This window comes from Copidosoma floridanum, unplaced genomic scaffold (assembly GCF_036245765.1).
Source record: "Copidosoma floridanum isolate Cflo_tuat_1 unplaced genomic scaffold, Cflo_Japanese_pri ptg000016l, whole genome shotgun sequence".
NCBI lineage: Eukaryota > Metazoa > Arthropoda > Insecta > Hymenoptera > Encyrtidae > Copidosoma > Copidosoma floridanum.
Genome location: NW_028321893.1, coordinates 4,129,403 through 4,144,219, shown reverse-complemented (window position 1 = coordinate 4,144,219; position 14,817 = coordinate 4,129,403). Strand labels below are relative to the sequence as shown.

At 36.0% G+C, this 14,817-nt stretch overlaps 1 protein-coding gene across 1 annotated transcript in view; it reads left to right on the top strand.

Annotated features, from left to right (window-relative positions):
* The window catches only part of LOC106640732 (solute carrier family 35 member F3), a 516,306-nt gene extending 501,812 nt beyond the window's left edge, over positions 1-14,494 (top strand). Inside the window, exon 11 of the mRNA XM_089592356.1 lies at positions 14,277-14,494. Within this exon, the coding sequence (XP_089448482.1) occupies positions 14,277-14,391 (115 nt within the window). The 3' untranslated portion in view covers positions 14,392-14,494. The remainder of the gene's footprint in view (positions 1-14,276) is intronic.
* Positions 14,495-14,817: the final 323 nt, after the last annotated feature.

The window sequence follows — 14,817 nt, the reverse complement described above, 5'->3', positions numbered from 1 at the left end:
AAACCATGGAAACTCCAATCAATGTTTTTGACACAATAAACATTATTTAGTTCTTCTTGAACTTCGTTTTAATAAGTCAGAAAATATTAATTTAATTTCTCTAATTTTGACAATTTCACTTTACTACTATTAAGCAGACCTATTTTTCCTGACTTTTTCAAAACAATTAATCCTTTAAAGTAACTATCCATATTTATAATATTATCCGTACAACCACTATCTTATAATTTATTTAACATCTTTTAAGTGTTGCAATTATTTATTTTGTTTACATCATTTTTTTTACGTAATACTTACTTCTAAGTTAACCTTAACTGTTTATATTCGCTCGAAGCTTTCCTCAGTTTGTTTTGATAACTGCCTCAGCCCATGCCTTTGCTGCTGCCCATATGTTGTATTTTTTCTTGACATCTGCTTCGTTGTGCTATTCTTGCTTAAGTATTGTCCTGCTTGCCTTTTTTTGGATGAGTGGCTTTACCAATAATGTTGCCTTACGTCCAGTTTTCCCACAGGTATAATATTGCCTTTGATTTTTGCAGAGAACGTACTAATTAATTTTTTTCTTGCTTACTTATATAAAATTATTCTTCTCCTTATATTCGTAGTTTCTCATAATCTATAGCCCTTTGTTTTTCTGACAAAATACCTACTAAATTTCTAATGTATTTGTTAAATGATGGTAGTGCCTTCAGTAGATATCTTATTTTTTAGCTAATTCTAGCGTTTCACCTGTTGGTTATAGTTGTGTCTTATTCCATTCATAATTAAAAATACTATTCTGATTTAACAACAATTTACTGTTAACAGAATTTTGTGTTTAGCCAGCCGTAATATACGTTGCAACTTTGTCTTTTGTTTATGTTGAACATTCTTGTATACTCGATATTTCAAAGTGATTCGTATTTATTCGTATTGTAGATTTTATGATCATGCTATTTTTACGGGTCAATATTTCATCACGTTGAGTGTTTCATGGTTGTTCTAACGTTTTGAAGACTAAGATTGAGTAGACGGCATCATGTTACTCTGCTTCAAAGTGTAATACTGATTTAAATACGCATATGCTGGCTAGCACGTAAACAAGGAGATGTATCTAATAATATAGCATGCATTTTTCTTTTGTTTTTGGCTTTCTCATTATCTTTTTGTTGAATAGTATAAACAGTAGACTCTACTTATGTTGAATCGACATTATCGTTTTTTACGTTGTAACACTGCTTCTTGACCTAAAACGAAAAGAGGCGCTCACGCAGCGTTAGCAAATCTCGATCGCGTTCGTCACCGTTATCCCTCTCACCTCTTGGGTTTCAGCTCCTGAAAAAGGAGGATTGGCGTGGGAGTTCTCCCGTTCTACGGGAAGAACTATTAATTTACACACAACAAATACCTTTCACTGTTTCTTTTATTAAACACTTAACACTAATACACGTCTCCCTCTCTTCGCAATACACGACACAATGCTTCACCTCGTCCACTGGACGGCGCTACAGCGACTCCGCCTCACAACCTGTAAGCCGCGAGCGCTCGTCCACCACGTCCTGCTGGTCCGGGACCAGGAGAGGCTCCTACTCGTCCTCGACCCACGCTACTACGCACACTCATGCTCCGTCCCAATCTCTCACACTGCTGTACACTCTCTCTCTCTCTCTCTCTCTCTACTTAACTATACACACTCTCTTTTTCTCTCTCTACTCCACTTTCTACCCTAATACACGACAACACGCATGAAAAATGGCAGCCCTCCCATGCACCTCGCGGTCTCTCGTACACCTCGTCTCGTCAACCCAAACTCTCTCTCTCTCTCTCTCGCAGTGTCTACACTATAATCTCTCTCACACACTGTCTACGCTACTCACTACTTCTCTCTCTCTCTCAATATCTCTCTCTCTCTTTCTCTAGCCTCACCTCCTGGTCCAAACGTCCGCGAGTCCAACCCGGCGTGATGTCGTCCGGCGTCCTCGAGCGGGTCGTTCGTCCTGCGGCTTCACCCTTTCTCTTCTCTCTCTCAACCTGGAGACCTTGTCGTCCTGGGAGAACACAGCAGCTTCTCGTCTCGCACGTCCACTCCTCTCTCTTCTCTCAACACTCAACGCACCTTCTCGAAAACTCTCTCTCTCTCTCTGTCTCTCTCTCTCTCTCTCTCTCTCTCTCTCTCTCTCTCTCAACTCTTGCCACGAAAACCCGTCAAGTCACTGAAACTCTCGCTGCTCGCGCTCAAGCGTGCAGCTCGAGTCTCTACTCCCGACTCACTCACTATCTCTTGCTCAAGCAATGGCCACCACCACTGCTGCCACCACGTATCTCCTCTCGCAGTCACTCTCATACTTAGCAGCTGCTGTGTCTCGGTAGTCGCGTTCGCACTTTCCTTGTCATTTTCTGCTGGCGCTGCTGTGTCTCTGCATCTCAACTGTTTATCCGTTGGTGTCCTCGTCCCCTCCTCTCAGCATGTATACAGCTCCCGAAAAACAAACAGTTTGGAGAAGCGTCCAATTAATGCTCTTTGTATACACGTTGCATCAGCGAGAGCATTTTAGAATATAGAGGCTATTTTGCCTCGTTACTACGTAGATGAAGCCTTCGAGCGTCATATGGGTGATTTTGATCTTGTCGGTAAGCTTCTGCAAAATTGGTACATGCCTTCTTCAAAATTTTCAGAATGGTTGAGTAAAAAATAAGATGGAGTTTAAGAATTTCAAAAATTGACTTTGTCCAGCTCTGGCTTACATATTTCTGTTTTTGCACTGTATTTATTATTTTAGGTTGCTTATACTATGTCTTGTATAGAGAGAGAACAGTTAAAATTTAAAGTTTGCAAACTATAAGTGGAAGAAAATTTTTCATCATCATTCTTATCGAGACTGCCTTTCATAGTATGTTAATGCGTTGATCTGCAGGCAGTGGATTGCAGTTTAGGACTTTGTTTGATGTTAGCAATCATTTTATCTTCTGATCAACTTGATGACTCACTGTCTAACCTAAATCCTACTGATTTACAAGATACAGTTTCGATTATCTCATTTGTAAAAATTCTGGCAGTTTGTTATTGGGCTGGAACGTTGAGTTTTCCTTCCTAATCACTAGTTTGAGTTGTAGCTCCTTGTTTGAGTTCAGTATCTGATGGGTTTAAGGTAGAGTGAAAATCTAGTTTAATATTTTAGAGGCTAGAAAGTTGAGATATAGTTCTTTAGAGTATATGTGCCTGCTAATTTTCTTCCTCTTCCGATGTCTCCAAAATTTCTGCAACGTGAGCGTTTAAGGTTGCTCCTGTCGGGAGTGGGCAAACTTCGTTTTTCTTGAATTTGACGCTAAAGTAACCTTTGGGCTATTGAAATTTTAGCGAGATCACCTTGCCCTTCTTACGTTACAAGCCGTGTAGTAAGAAGAGAAACTTTAGAGCCTTTTTCTTTTTTTTATTACCTGTTTCGTTCTGGATTTGAGCTAACAGTTAACAGTTTGATTTTATATATATCACCGGCTTTATTAGCATCGGCAACAGGTGTTCTTAATCATTGGAGGATTTTTAAAATAGGTTATCAAGGTAGCATCTAATACTTAACAGTTTTATAACTTCTAGCCCTGATGTCAAAACCTGAGCTGTTAGAGCAATTTTTCTTCTTGTTTGTGAGTTCTTGAATATAGGGCTTTATATATAGGCACAACCATTAAGCTTGTGCAAGTGCTTATTATAATTGCTACAGATGATCATTTTCATTTTTATTTTCAAGGTTAAAATATTAGCTCATCAGTGTGCATAAGATATCAGTCATACCTTGAGTATGTTTTCACCTTTTTCGAGTGTTACCCGCGACCCTTCTGAACGGCTCTTTACATTCCAAATTCTCGTTTATTTTATAATGTTAACAATTGAAGTGAGTTTTATTAGATGAGGTCAGCTGCGACTATGTTTTAATTTCATCCTCCCTAAGGCTTCATCTATAGAGATGATGAAGACTCGTAAAGCTCTGTGGTTTCATATGTATCTCTCGCTCTTTTATAGGTAGAAAAAAACTTGTTCTTTTGTTTAATGTACACCCCAACGCTTGTTCTCTTACCGATGAGACATTTAGTTTTTACTTAGCACATCAGTTTTATTTTATCAGTGTTCACTTCTTTTTTAACGAAGTCTCTGGTTCATAATCACGTATTGCCTCTTTTTGGTCTAAGTGAATAAATGTTTGTAAATCAATTAATTATTATTTTATCAACTGCATTTAACGTAAAGCTATAGGCTTCATCTGATGAGTCTGAAAATGAAAAATTAAACTTTCAAAGTATTGATGAGGATTCACTATTTTTAGAAATTGTGTTTAACAGGAATATTACTAACAACTTCTATTATTATTGTAGTTGACAATCTTAAAAATAAAAATAAGCAATGGAATTGTTTTTTAATGTAAAAATAAAAGTTATTTGTGTTTTTATTGTTACTTGAAGAGAAATGCATAATTAAAATAATGAGTGTAGTTTTTTAATATACTTAACTGTCTGCATGCAAATCTAGCAATGCTCAAGATTTTTTCTAGTCCCTATATTATAGAGGGTGTGCTTGTTGGTCTATCAACGTTAAAATCTCCAAGCCTCGGCATTGGTGTCAATGCAGAAAGTAAGTACTTACGACCAAGGTATAATGAAATGGGTCTTAGTCAACAACTAAGTTATGTTTCATCTGTTGGTTTAATAGTACAGAACATAATATTGGAATTTACAAGAATATAAATTATAAATTTTTAACCCTGCACTAACAATGTTTTAAATAGTTTTAATTTTTCTCAACCTAACCAACCTCTATGATGGTTAGTTATCCCTGAAACCGTGATCGCAATTGTAAGACCTCATAAGTTCATCTGCAATGATGATTTTGATCCTTCGCAAAATTACTTGTAGTGATAATGATAACTTGGGTGCTGCTTTTTGAATCAGAATCCACATCAGCAGTTCTTTGTTTCTTAAGCCTCTATATTTGATTTTAAGATGAATCTACAGCAACCTACTTTACTTGAGCTTTCTTTACACATCTTAGTCAATGAACTGCGTTTGAGATTTGCTTGAAATGCATGCTCTCAATACGCAGATTAATTATAAAATTAAGTCTTCCATTCACTTTAACGACGCAGTTAAACTAAATCTCCGACTTTGATAGTACCTTTAGAGCACTTAGTAAAAGATAAAAGGCAAACATCAGTACATACAAGGACCTATTAAGCTCGAACATTTAAGAAGGACACGTCAGGTGTAGGTATGAAATTGTTAGTTGTTTACATTTTTGCGAGCATCGGAGTAAATTAATGATATAAAATGATGAATTCAAAAGATTAATGGAGATTGCACCAAGAGTCTGTTTTGCGACGGTAGCTCTTTTCAAGTAAAGTGAGTGACATATCACGCAATTTGAAAAGCAGGCATACAGCTTGATGTTTAATATCTGCTAAGTATTTGAATTTTATAATCTTACGATGGAGCTAGGTGTTTTGGAGTAATAAATATAATGTACAGGACATTGGATGTCACACCATCAATATGCTATTTTGTAAATTATTAGTATATGTAGGAGCACACAACTGAAACGTAGTACAATTATCCGAAAATCCTGTAATACATTCAAAAGCGTCATATGTAAATAAGTTAATAATACACGTATCAAACAGCTTTTATACACTTACGATGAATTTGCAAGAGCATCTGCATTGTGCTCTGTTTTTAAGAAATTGTCAGATACAAGCACGTACAATCATTTTGGCCTCAGTACAATGACCCAAATTTAATTACACAAGTAATAACATGCACGTTACCACCAATGTAAGCATTTCAATATCTTTTGTACATATATCTTTAGTTGCAGATTTCCTATATCTTATTGATGTTGTGACTGTTAGAAACTATATGTAGCATCCTTGATATTAACAGTTTCTATAATTTAACTCTTTATCAGAATTTTGATGTCACCCCTCTTTAAAGTATAACTATTATTTTTTTGATTACAAAATAAAAAAAATTACTGTTGTTGTTGTTTTTGTGCTTTCTTGTTCTTTTTTTTAGTGCTCTCTTTGTCTCTCTTGTTTATTTTACGGAGCAGTCAATACATAAGATTTTTTACACATCATTAGTATTGTCAAATTTTCGTATTTTCTTTTTAAGCTGCGTAAGCGGCTCTGACGCTTTTTCTTTTTCTTTGTTCAGAAGCTAAGAAGTTCGAAGATGGCTCCCGATAGCGTGGCTTTTTTACATTTAGGTAGTGGCAGAAAACAATCACCATGTCATAATATTTTTATTACAAAAATAACAAAACTATTGTTGACTTCTATCTATTTTGTGCATCCCATTGTTTCGTTGTTTTACTTACGTAAGCCCAGTGTCCTCAGCCATAGCTAGAATCTCTTTATCATCCACGACATAAGAAAGTGTGAAAGGAGCGCTTAACAAAAATAAAACATGTTTATAATACGGTTTTAAGAAAAAAAATTTTTTTAATAAAATATTAAAAAATTTTATTATCTCTTTTAACAAATGTCATACCTATTTTATTAACAAATATTTATTTAAAAAACGTGTCAAATTAACGATGGCAACGCAGTCTGGCATAGTTAACGCTCATGTGCATCAAGGTCATCAAGATTATGATCAAGACGCAAGAAGGGCACCCATGTATTGCAATAGAGCTTGCTCCTTAAAGTGAGCACGTGCATAACAGGCCTGACCTATTTTTTCAACTATATTCCTTACATACATGATCCAACACTAATGGCTCAGTGTTATATGCTTGTAAAAGATCTCCATAAAGAATCTGACGAGAAGTATGTTGGACGAGCGGGTGAACAACTTGATGAGTTGCAGGTAGCGCAATGAGGTGTTTCTTTGTTTCTGTCAGAATGGTCCTATGAAGACCATTACGTACTATAATTTAACTATCTATGTTTAGGAAGTTGTAGAATTTTCTTAAACAACTTGATGATTTTGCCTCGTTTACACCTCTCACAGATATATATTTTTGTCGAGAAAACTAAGTCTTTAAACTAAATGTCTCAAACATCCATAGCCAGTTGTGATCTTAATGGGTGTTTGTTTTAAGTTAAAGCATGTATAAAGAAATACGGATGTGAGTATGGATAAAAAAAATTGACTAAGCTCCTTATTTTGGTTAACTTAATCTTCAACCTTCATTACGCAAAACGTTTCAGAACTTCTTTTATTTAATTATGTAGGTAACTGTAGGGCATAGCCAGCTACATGTCTAGATAATTAGGAAGACAGATACATTATTAATACCTAATAACCCAATAGCCCCACATAACCCAAAGAACTTACTGGTTACCTTGATTATTTATAATAGGTAAAATAATAACGCAAGCGCAAACCCCAACACTTTCTGGGGCGCCTTGGTTATTCTCTTTATTATAAATATTCAAAGCAGCCAAAAAGCACCCCTGGTTATGTAGGGATATGCGCTTGCGTTATTATTTTATTAATCGTAAATAATTAAAGCAGCCAGTAAGCGTCCTGGGTTGTGTGGGAATAGGTGCTTGCGTTATTACTCACGGGAAAAATAAGTATTCCCCGACACTTCTGCTGTAGCTCTGCTCTGATTGGCTTTGGAACTTTTCTAACCAAAAGTTCCGATAGCGGTGGGGGTACACGGAAAATTGTTGTTACCAGAATAAGCTATACCAAAAGTGATGAGCATAGAAAAATAACGTACAGGTCTTGAGATTTTTGCAACCAGTCTTACATTTTTGCATACTTATCTAGATCACCAAAAAACCTGTGAATAATCGGTCTTGTAACTATACTAGTACAAGTTTTTCAATAGCTTTGGTGGAGGATTTTTCTGTACCATGGATAGTCTATTAAATTTGTATACTGCGCATGGCCTTCTACTGTACGGTGCATAGACCGTGCGCTTATGTGTAATGGAGATATGTATGTATATACATGCATACATGGATAGGATTGTCATTGTTATTTTGGCTCAATATGTAAATTGTTCTTTGCGAGTGAAAAATTATATGCATGCATTAATATATCTGAACATGTTGATGAATATTCGTTACAAGTATACTTTTGTATATACAGCTCCCAGCCACATGATGGCTCTGTTGATAGCGTGTCTGTCTATAGATCTTGATGGCCAGAGTTTAAATCCCACTCTGGACAAAAATATGTATTAATAAATAAGGTTTTTTTCTGAGTGGAATTTGTCTGAGCCCCTTGTAAGGGGCAATGACGACAAAAAAAAAGTATACAGCTACGTATGTATATATATATATACTGACATTCTGAATGCTCCCACTGGCTGACTAACTTTCTGTACTGGTACAGGTAAAACCCGTACCACGTATCGGATTTTGACGTAATAAGCATAAGGTTTAGCTACACTCAATAAGGTACTTTAAAGTATACTACCGTACCAAATATAGCTGTACCAGTACACATTTTTCTTGTACAGAATATCGAAAATACTTGTACTAACATACAGAACCTGGTTTTCTGGTAACAAAAATTTTCCGTGTATGCAAAAATCTTCTTTGCCAGTGGCCCCTTCACCGTTAGCAACGTGCAAGCGAGACAAATATATGCGTTGCATGTTGTGTCTCTTTCTACTTGTCCTTTAACGCCGTACATGAGAACAAACAGTCTATTTTTTATATGTCTATGGGCGGCCCTGTAATCCAGTAAGGACCATTCCAGCAGACTGCCAAAGCATCTCCATTAAGATATGTCTAAGAGCCGAATTAGCTAAGTTATCCTTTAATACAACGTAATGCCAGGTCACCTGAGACGCCGATTTATGACTGTCCCTAGTGTGGTTGGTAGCATAGGTTTTCCAACTCAATAGGTGGCTACAAAGCCATACCAAGATGATCTCTGAATTGGACTAGGAATGTAGGGGCAAAGGAGATCTCTCAATGCTCTTTTTAAAAAATTGGATAAGTTGTGCTAGAAAGTAAGCTGCGCCAAACTCTAGACATGGTATGCTCAGAGTCTTAAGGGGTAGGACACGTGATTTTGTGATAGTAACGTTCAAATGGGAGGAGGACTCGTGGTACACAATGGCAAAAACTGTAGCTGCTTAAGCTTTTTTAGAATCACAAAATCTATGTAGCTGGGATGAAGAGACTTTAGAGCCATAGTGAAATAGGTGTCAGGCTAACTCCTAAAACTACTGACTAGAACTCATATCAGAGTAGCGTAATGGTCAGAGATAATGGCTAATCCAATTGTATCATAGATCTAATTGTATTGTAAGATATCCAAAAGTATTATAGAGCCCAGCAACACTTCATACACGTGGTGCTTGGGGACAAGCTTCTCGCTATCATAAACTGGGACTTGAGACAGCATAGTATCCAAAACAGAAGCCCAGAGTATGCCTGAAGCTAATGCAAATGTATCCACAAGCGTAACAAGTTCAACAGATGGTATAGACTTGGTGCTAAATTGGCTCAAAAGCAAAAATAAGTTAGACATCCAGCACTTTTATTCCATGGCTGCTAACAATAAAACACTCTAGAGTTCTTGAACTCTTTAACAGGGATCTGATTCCATTTTAGCTCCAATAAAAAAATTGTGATCATATTGACTGGTTTAAATTATTGGAGCTACGAGAGAAAAATGTAAATGTTTTAGCATACAAAGTTCAAGTATGGAACATTTGCAAGAAACAGGGCCGAAACAGTGCCAGAACTAGCAGTATTTAGCCAACTGGAATTTATTAAGACGTCTAGGGACCTGCGTCACAAGATTCTTTCCTAATCATAATCGTTGTAATCTACAAGAAATTGGCAAAACCTCCTTAATTTGTCACATCAAAACGCGTAACGATAGTTAGGGCTGAGGAGCATGAAGCGATTGAGCGAGTGACTATCACAATCCATGCTTGATGTATTAAAGACAATAGTTATTTTCTTAGAGGAATTATTATAAACCATAGGATTACGTAGGCTACCTGTTCTAGTCTGGGTTGAAAGACTGAAACGAGAATGGGAATTACAAAAAGCAAGGTTATCCACCAACCATCACTCCATCCTTCTGAAGGAACCCACGGCTGCTTCTTGGTTACCTAAAATAGACTTTTTATTGCAAAACGGAACACTATTAACAAAATGGCTTAAATTATCTCACTTAAAATTCTTATATACACGTACGTAGCATACTCTATCATCTGGGATCTTATAATCAACTTCTAAAGACTGTTCAACGTCCCAGAATTTTTGTAGTGCCACAAACAATTGTTGGTCGACAACCAAAGTGAACAACTGAGTGGAGTTCATTTTTACTTGGTAAACAGCTTTAAATTTCTAGAAAGAATCCAACAAAATACCATGAAGATTGCTAAAGGCATTCAAGACGGTTCTAAGGTAAGACCAGTACATTGAACAGCTGCGAAGACTTTAGAGCGCAGCAATCACTGAGACCTTGGAGGCCGCAGAAAGAATTGTCCAAATTTCAGTCTCTTAGATGGTTCCAGCTGCTTTGGTTGACTTTGACCCATGAAAAACAGAGAAACAGCAAGAGAGAGAGAGAGAGAGAGAGAGAGAGAGAGGGAGAAAGACATAGAAAGTTATCCAACTCCTGGCTATTAAAATTGAGTCAGCCAGACTATTGACTGCCTAGGTCAGGGTGACCCTTAGAGCAAGTGCATGGACAATACGGTAAGACACGTAAGACTCTTTTGAACATGAGTCCAAAAGTGCCCTGACTTAGAAATTCGTGCCAGGACTCGATTTTAATAATACAATAGCCGTGGACAATGGATTAGTGCTGATCACTAATGTAGATTGCTGTTAGTCTTCCAGATTTTAAAGATACTGGCTGCTCTGCTTATTCTCTATAAAGGACGGTGCAGTGCGTCTCCTGATTTGTAGTACACAAGTATTTAGAAAGGTAATTGTTCTTGAGATAAGACAATACCAAGCAGTTGAGAAAGAGTATGTGGCTTTGAATAAAGGCTCGTTGCTCTGGTACTTATTTTTTTATATGCTGCTTTCAGAAATTAGTATAATGTACCTTAGTATTATTAACCTTAGTACCCTCGATACATTGCTGTATGTATATTGGCTGCTGTTATGTCAGAAGAGGAAAGGATGTGAGCTGCTTCCCCTGAGATGTATCCTGGTCTTTGGCTTGGCTGCTCGTAGTTGATAAGATACTACTAGCTTCCCTTACGTTGCCTTAGAGACGGTCCAGAGCTTGGATTCTGATCTTAAAAAAGATCTGGAGAGCTTGATTTACGGAAAACTTGGTCTGTTTTAATTCACACTCCTTGACCTAGCCGAGTTAAGTATCTGGAAGCAAATTACTGGTGATACAGTACACCAAGCAAACATCTTAGTTGTTTACTGTAGAAACGAGAGCGCTGAAGACGTTCAGACTCTTGTTAGTGGTTGTCAACTGCTTATTAAGATGGGTCATGGATGCTTCGTTAGCCACTGGCATCTGTATACTGCTTTAGAGTGAGTATTACAATGCAGAAATTTGATATCATAGAGCTTTAGTAGTCTTTACCAAGTGGTGTTGAAATTATCGCCTTCTATCCTAATGCTGCATCAAATGCTTGCTGGTTTGCTAGTGAGTGAGTTCGTAAGATAGTTAAATAAATAGATCACCAGGGCCATGAACTTATTGAAAAAACTTTATCAGTCTCGTTGATCCCTGTTGAAAGAGGGGAACTTCACTTTCTCCAGCTGTGAGTAAAAAACAGCCCTGTATTCTTGCAGATCTATGTGGGTGCAGGATTTTTAAGGCATACTGAGTTTTCTTAAGGATGAGCCAGGTCATCCATAATCGCTGCAAGGGTTTTTCGGAGCATGTTGTTCTTAATGTAAGGTTGATTGTTATTTGGTTGAATAACCTAGAAGAAGTTCCATCTTATTCTTCAAATCAAAGGTTGATAGTTGATCGATAGGTCTTTCTTGTGTTGATGATAAAATTCTTTCGGCAATTTGACTGGGCTTCCTAATCAATTAGAAGTGCCTGACGCGTATCGTTTCCCATCAGCCAAGAAGTGTGAAAAAAAGCCGTGAACTTTAGGGAGAAAGAAGAGGACAGAGTAGCTTTGGAGTCGTAGTGAGAGAGTAGAAAAAACCAGCCAGTCAGCACAGGGACCTATCAGACAGAAAACGTAAGAAAGAAGCGTGCACTACCATTTTCACTGGCTTCAAAAGAGAAAAAAAAAAAAAAAAAAAAAAGCTTCATAAAATAGAATTTGATAACGAATCGACTGCAACGAAAGTTTTTTTCATACCAATGTTATACGAATAAATGAAAGCCTCTCACATGCCCCTCATAACCATCTAAGCCCAGACGCCACAACCACATAACCAGTAAGAAATTACTGTCAAATTAAAATTTCAACACTTAAAAATATTATAGAGAGAGCAAACATTGAATATGCGTGCACGCACACACCAAATGACCCGCAAAAACTTGTTCCAGGAGACTGAACATGTGAATGTTTGTTTGCTGCGTAAACGTTACAATGCAGTGTGCGTATATTCTTACGCACTTGCTCGCAAAGAAACGAGTACTACCAGGGAACTCATTTTAGTAAACGGTTTACTTCATTGATTTAAAGTAATTAGAATTATAACTTAGTTTAAAAATTAAAAAGCAATGCACTTTGGCTGATGGATTCCCGAGCCTTTTATTCATGACAAATATATTGAAAGACATATGCCACCGTAACCTACAAAAAAAAAATTATTAAATTCACATCTATTTACGAACCTTATATTTCATAGTACATATGTGACTTCTATATATATATGCGAGAATTTCGTTGCTACCAGGGGACTTCGAGTCCTACACGCTTTGTTTGTTATATTTCATCTATTAATTAGTTAAATTTTTTATAAAATATTTAGAATAAGACTATAGATTATATACAGTACATTTATGTTTGCTTCATTCATATTTAAGGGGGGTAATAAAATAAGGGCAACTACAACATTTATAAGAAGTTTTAGTGTGACTTTATCACTGGTAAAAAGCAAAATTTATGATACTTCTGCATTATCAAATTTATAGGCTCATGGATAGATAGAGGTATTGCTCCAAGCACTTTTAGTCCATCCATCTTCTTTTATAATAGTACATAATTTTTCAACTTAATCTTGAAAAGTTGCAAGATATAAGTTCGACAAAGGTTCAAACTACATACTAGAGCAAAAGAAATCTTTCCCGGATGTAGATCAAACACACAACTTACTGTTTTCTAGACAATTGCTCTACCACTTGAGCTACTAAGGAGTTGTGCACTCTCACACACTGTACGTTTTGATAGATTATATTCGTGGTTTTAAGCTGTTTAAATCATAGCTCAAATTCTTATCTTAAGAGGGTATAATGGGAAAATAATTATCCTTGCTTGTAGATACATTCAAATATGAGAAGTTTCACTGTGACTTTATTACTGGTATAACAAGCTATATTTGTGATTCGTGTTTATTATCAAATTTATGGGCTCTTATATTAATAGAGGTACTGCTCCAAGCACTTCCAGCCCACTAATGTTCTGTTATGATGGTAAATGATTCTTTAATCCAATCTTTAAAAGTCAAAAGATATAAGTTTGACGAAACTTTGAACTATCCGCAAAAATGAAAAAAAATCTTTCCCCAGGTAAGGATCAAGCTCATAATCTTATGTATTCTAGACAGTTGCTCTGTCACTTGAGCTACTGAAGAGTTCTGCACTCTCACTGTGTAGGTTCTGATAGATTTCATTCTTAGTTTTGAGCTGTTTTAACCATAACTAATTTATCTACAAGTGCGAAAAATTATTCTTCCATCATACCTCATTGAGTTAAAATTTTTTAGCCATGGTTAAAGCAGATTAAAACCAAGAATGAAGTATATCATCACCTACAGTGTGTGAGAGTGCACGACTTCTCGGTAGCTTGAGTGGTAGACCAACTGTCTAGAATATATGAGGTTGTGTGTTCGATCTACATACAGGGAAAGATTTCTTTAGTTCTAGCAAATAGCTGAAATTTTTATCACATTTGTATATTTCAACTTTTCAAGATTCAGTTGAAAAATTATTTACCATCATGAAATGACATGTATGGGATAAGAGTGCTTAGAGCAATATTTCAATCTATCTATGAGCCTATAAATTTGATAATACAGACGTATCATAATTATTGCTTGTTACCATTGGTAAAATAAAAATAAGACTTCTTATATCTTAATTTATCTACAAGCGAGAAAAGTCTTTTTCTGATCTGAACTTATTAATACAAGATTTATTGCCACTTGTAACAACTGGATGTTTTCTTACAGATGGAGCCAGAGACATAGACATGGTATATCAGGAGCTGACTCAAGAGATGTTATAGATTATAGAACTGGATACATTAAATCACATCTTCGTTCTCCATCAGGAAGAGTTCGATAGTTTTGGTATCTCCAACGATGTATTAATAATATACCACAGTTATTCTTCCATACATGTAATTAATAAATAAAGTCCAGAAATAATCTTGTAAAAAAAAACTTATTTTAATTAGCACTTTTAAAAGACTTTCGACCATTGAACATAAAATTTATGAAATTTTGACAATCTACAGCCCTACAAACAATTATTTGTCACAAAAAAGCTTTATAAACGAACAAACAACTATTTTTTTAATGGCCTTATTACTTTAATTTTTTGTGATAATGAGAAGCTCTTCTCAACCATCTTTTAAATGATTTTTAATTATAAATTTAACTTCATCTATGCCAATTTTGATGTCATACCATTTAACCTCTTATTTTTATGTACAAACAGTGATTTAGTGTTGAAAAAAAATATACTTATACTTTAGTAAGTGTGACTTTT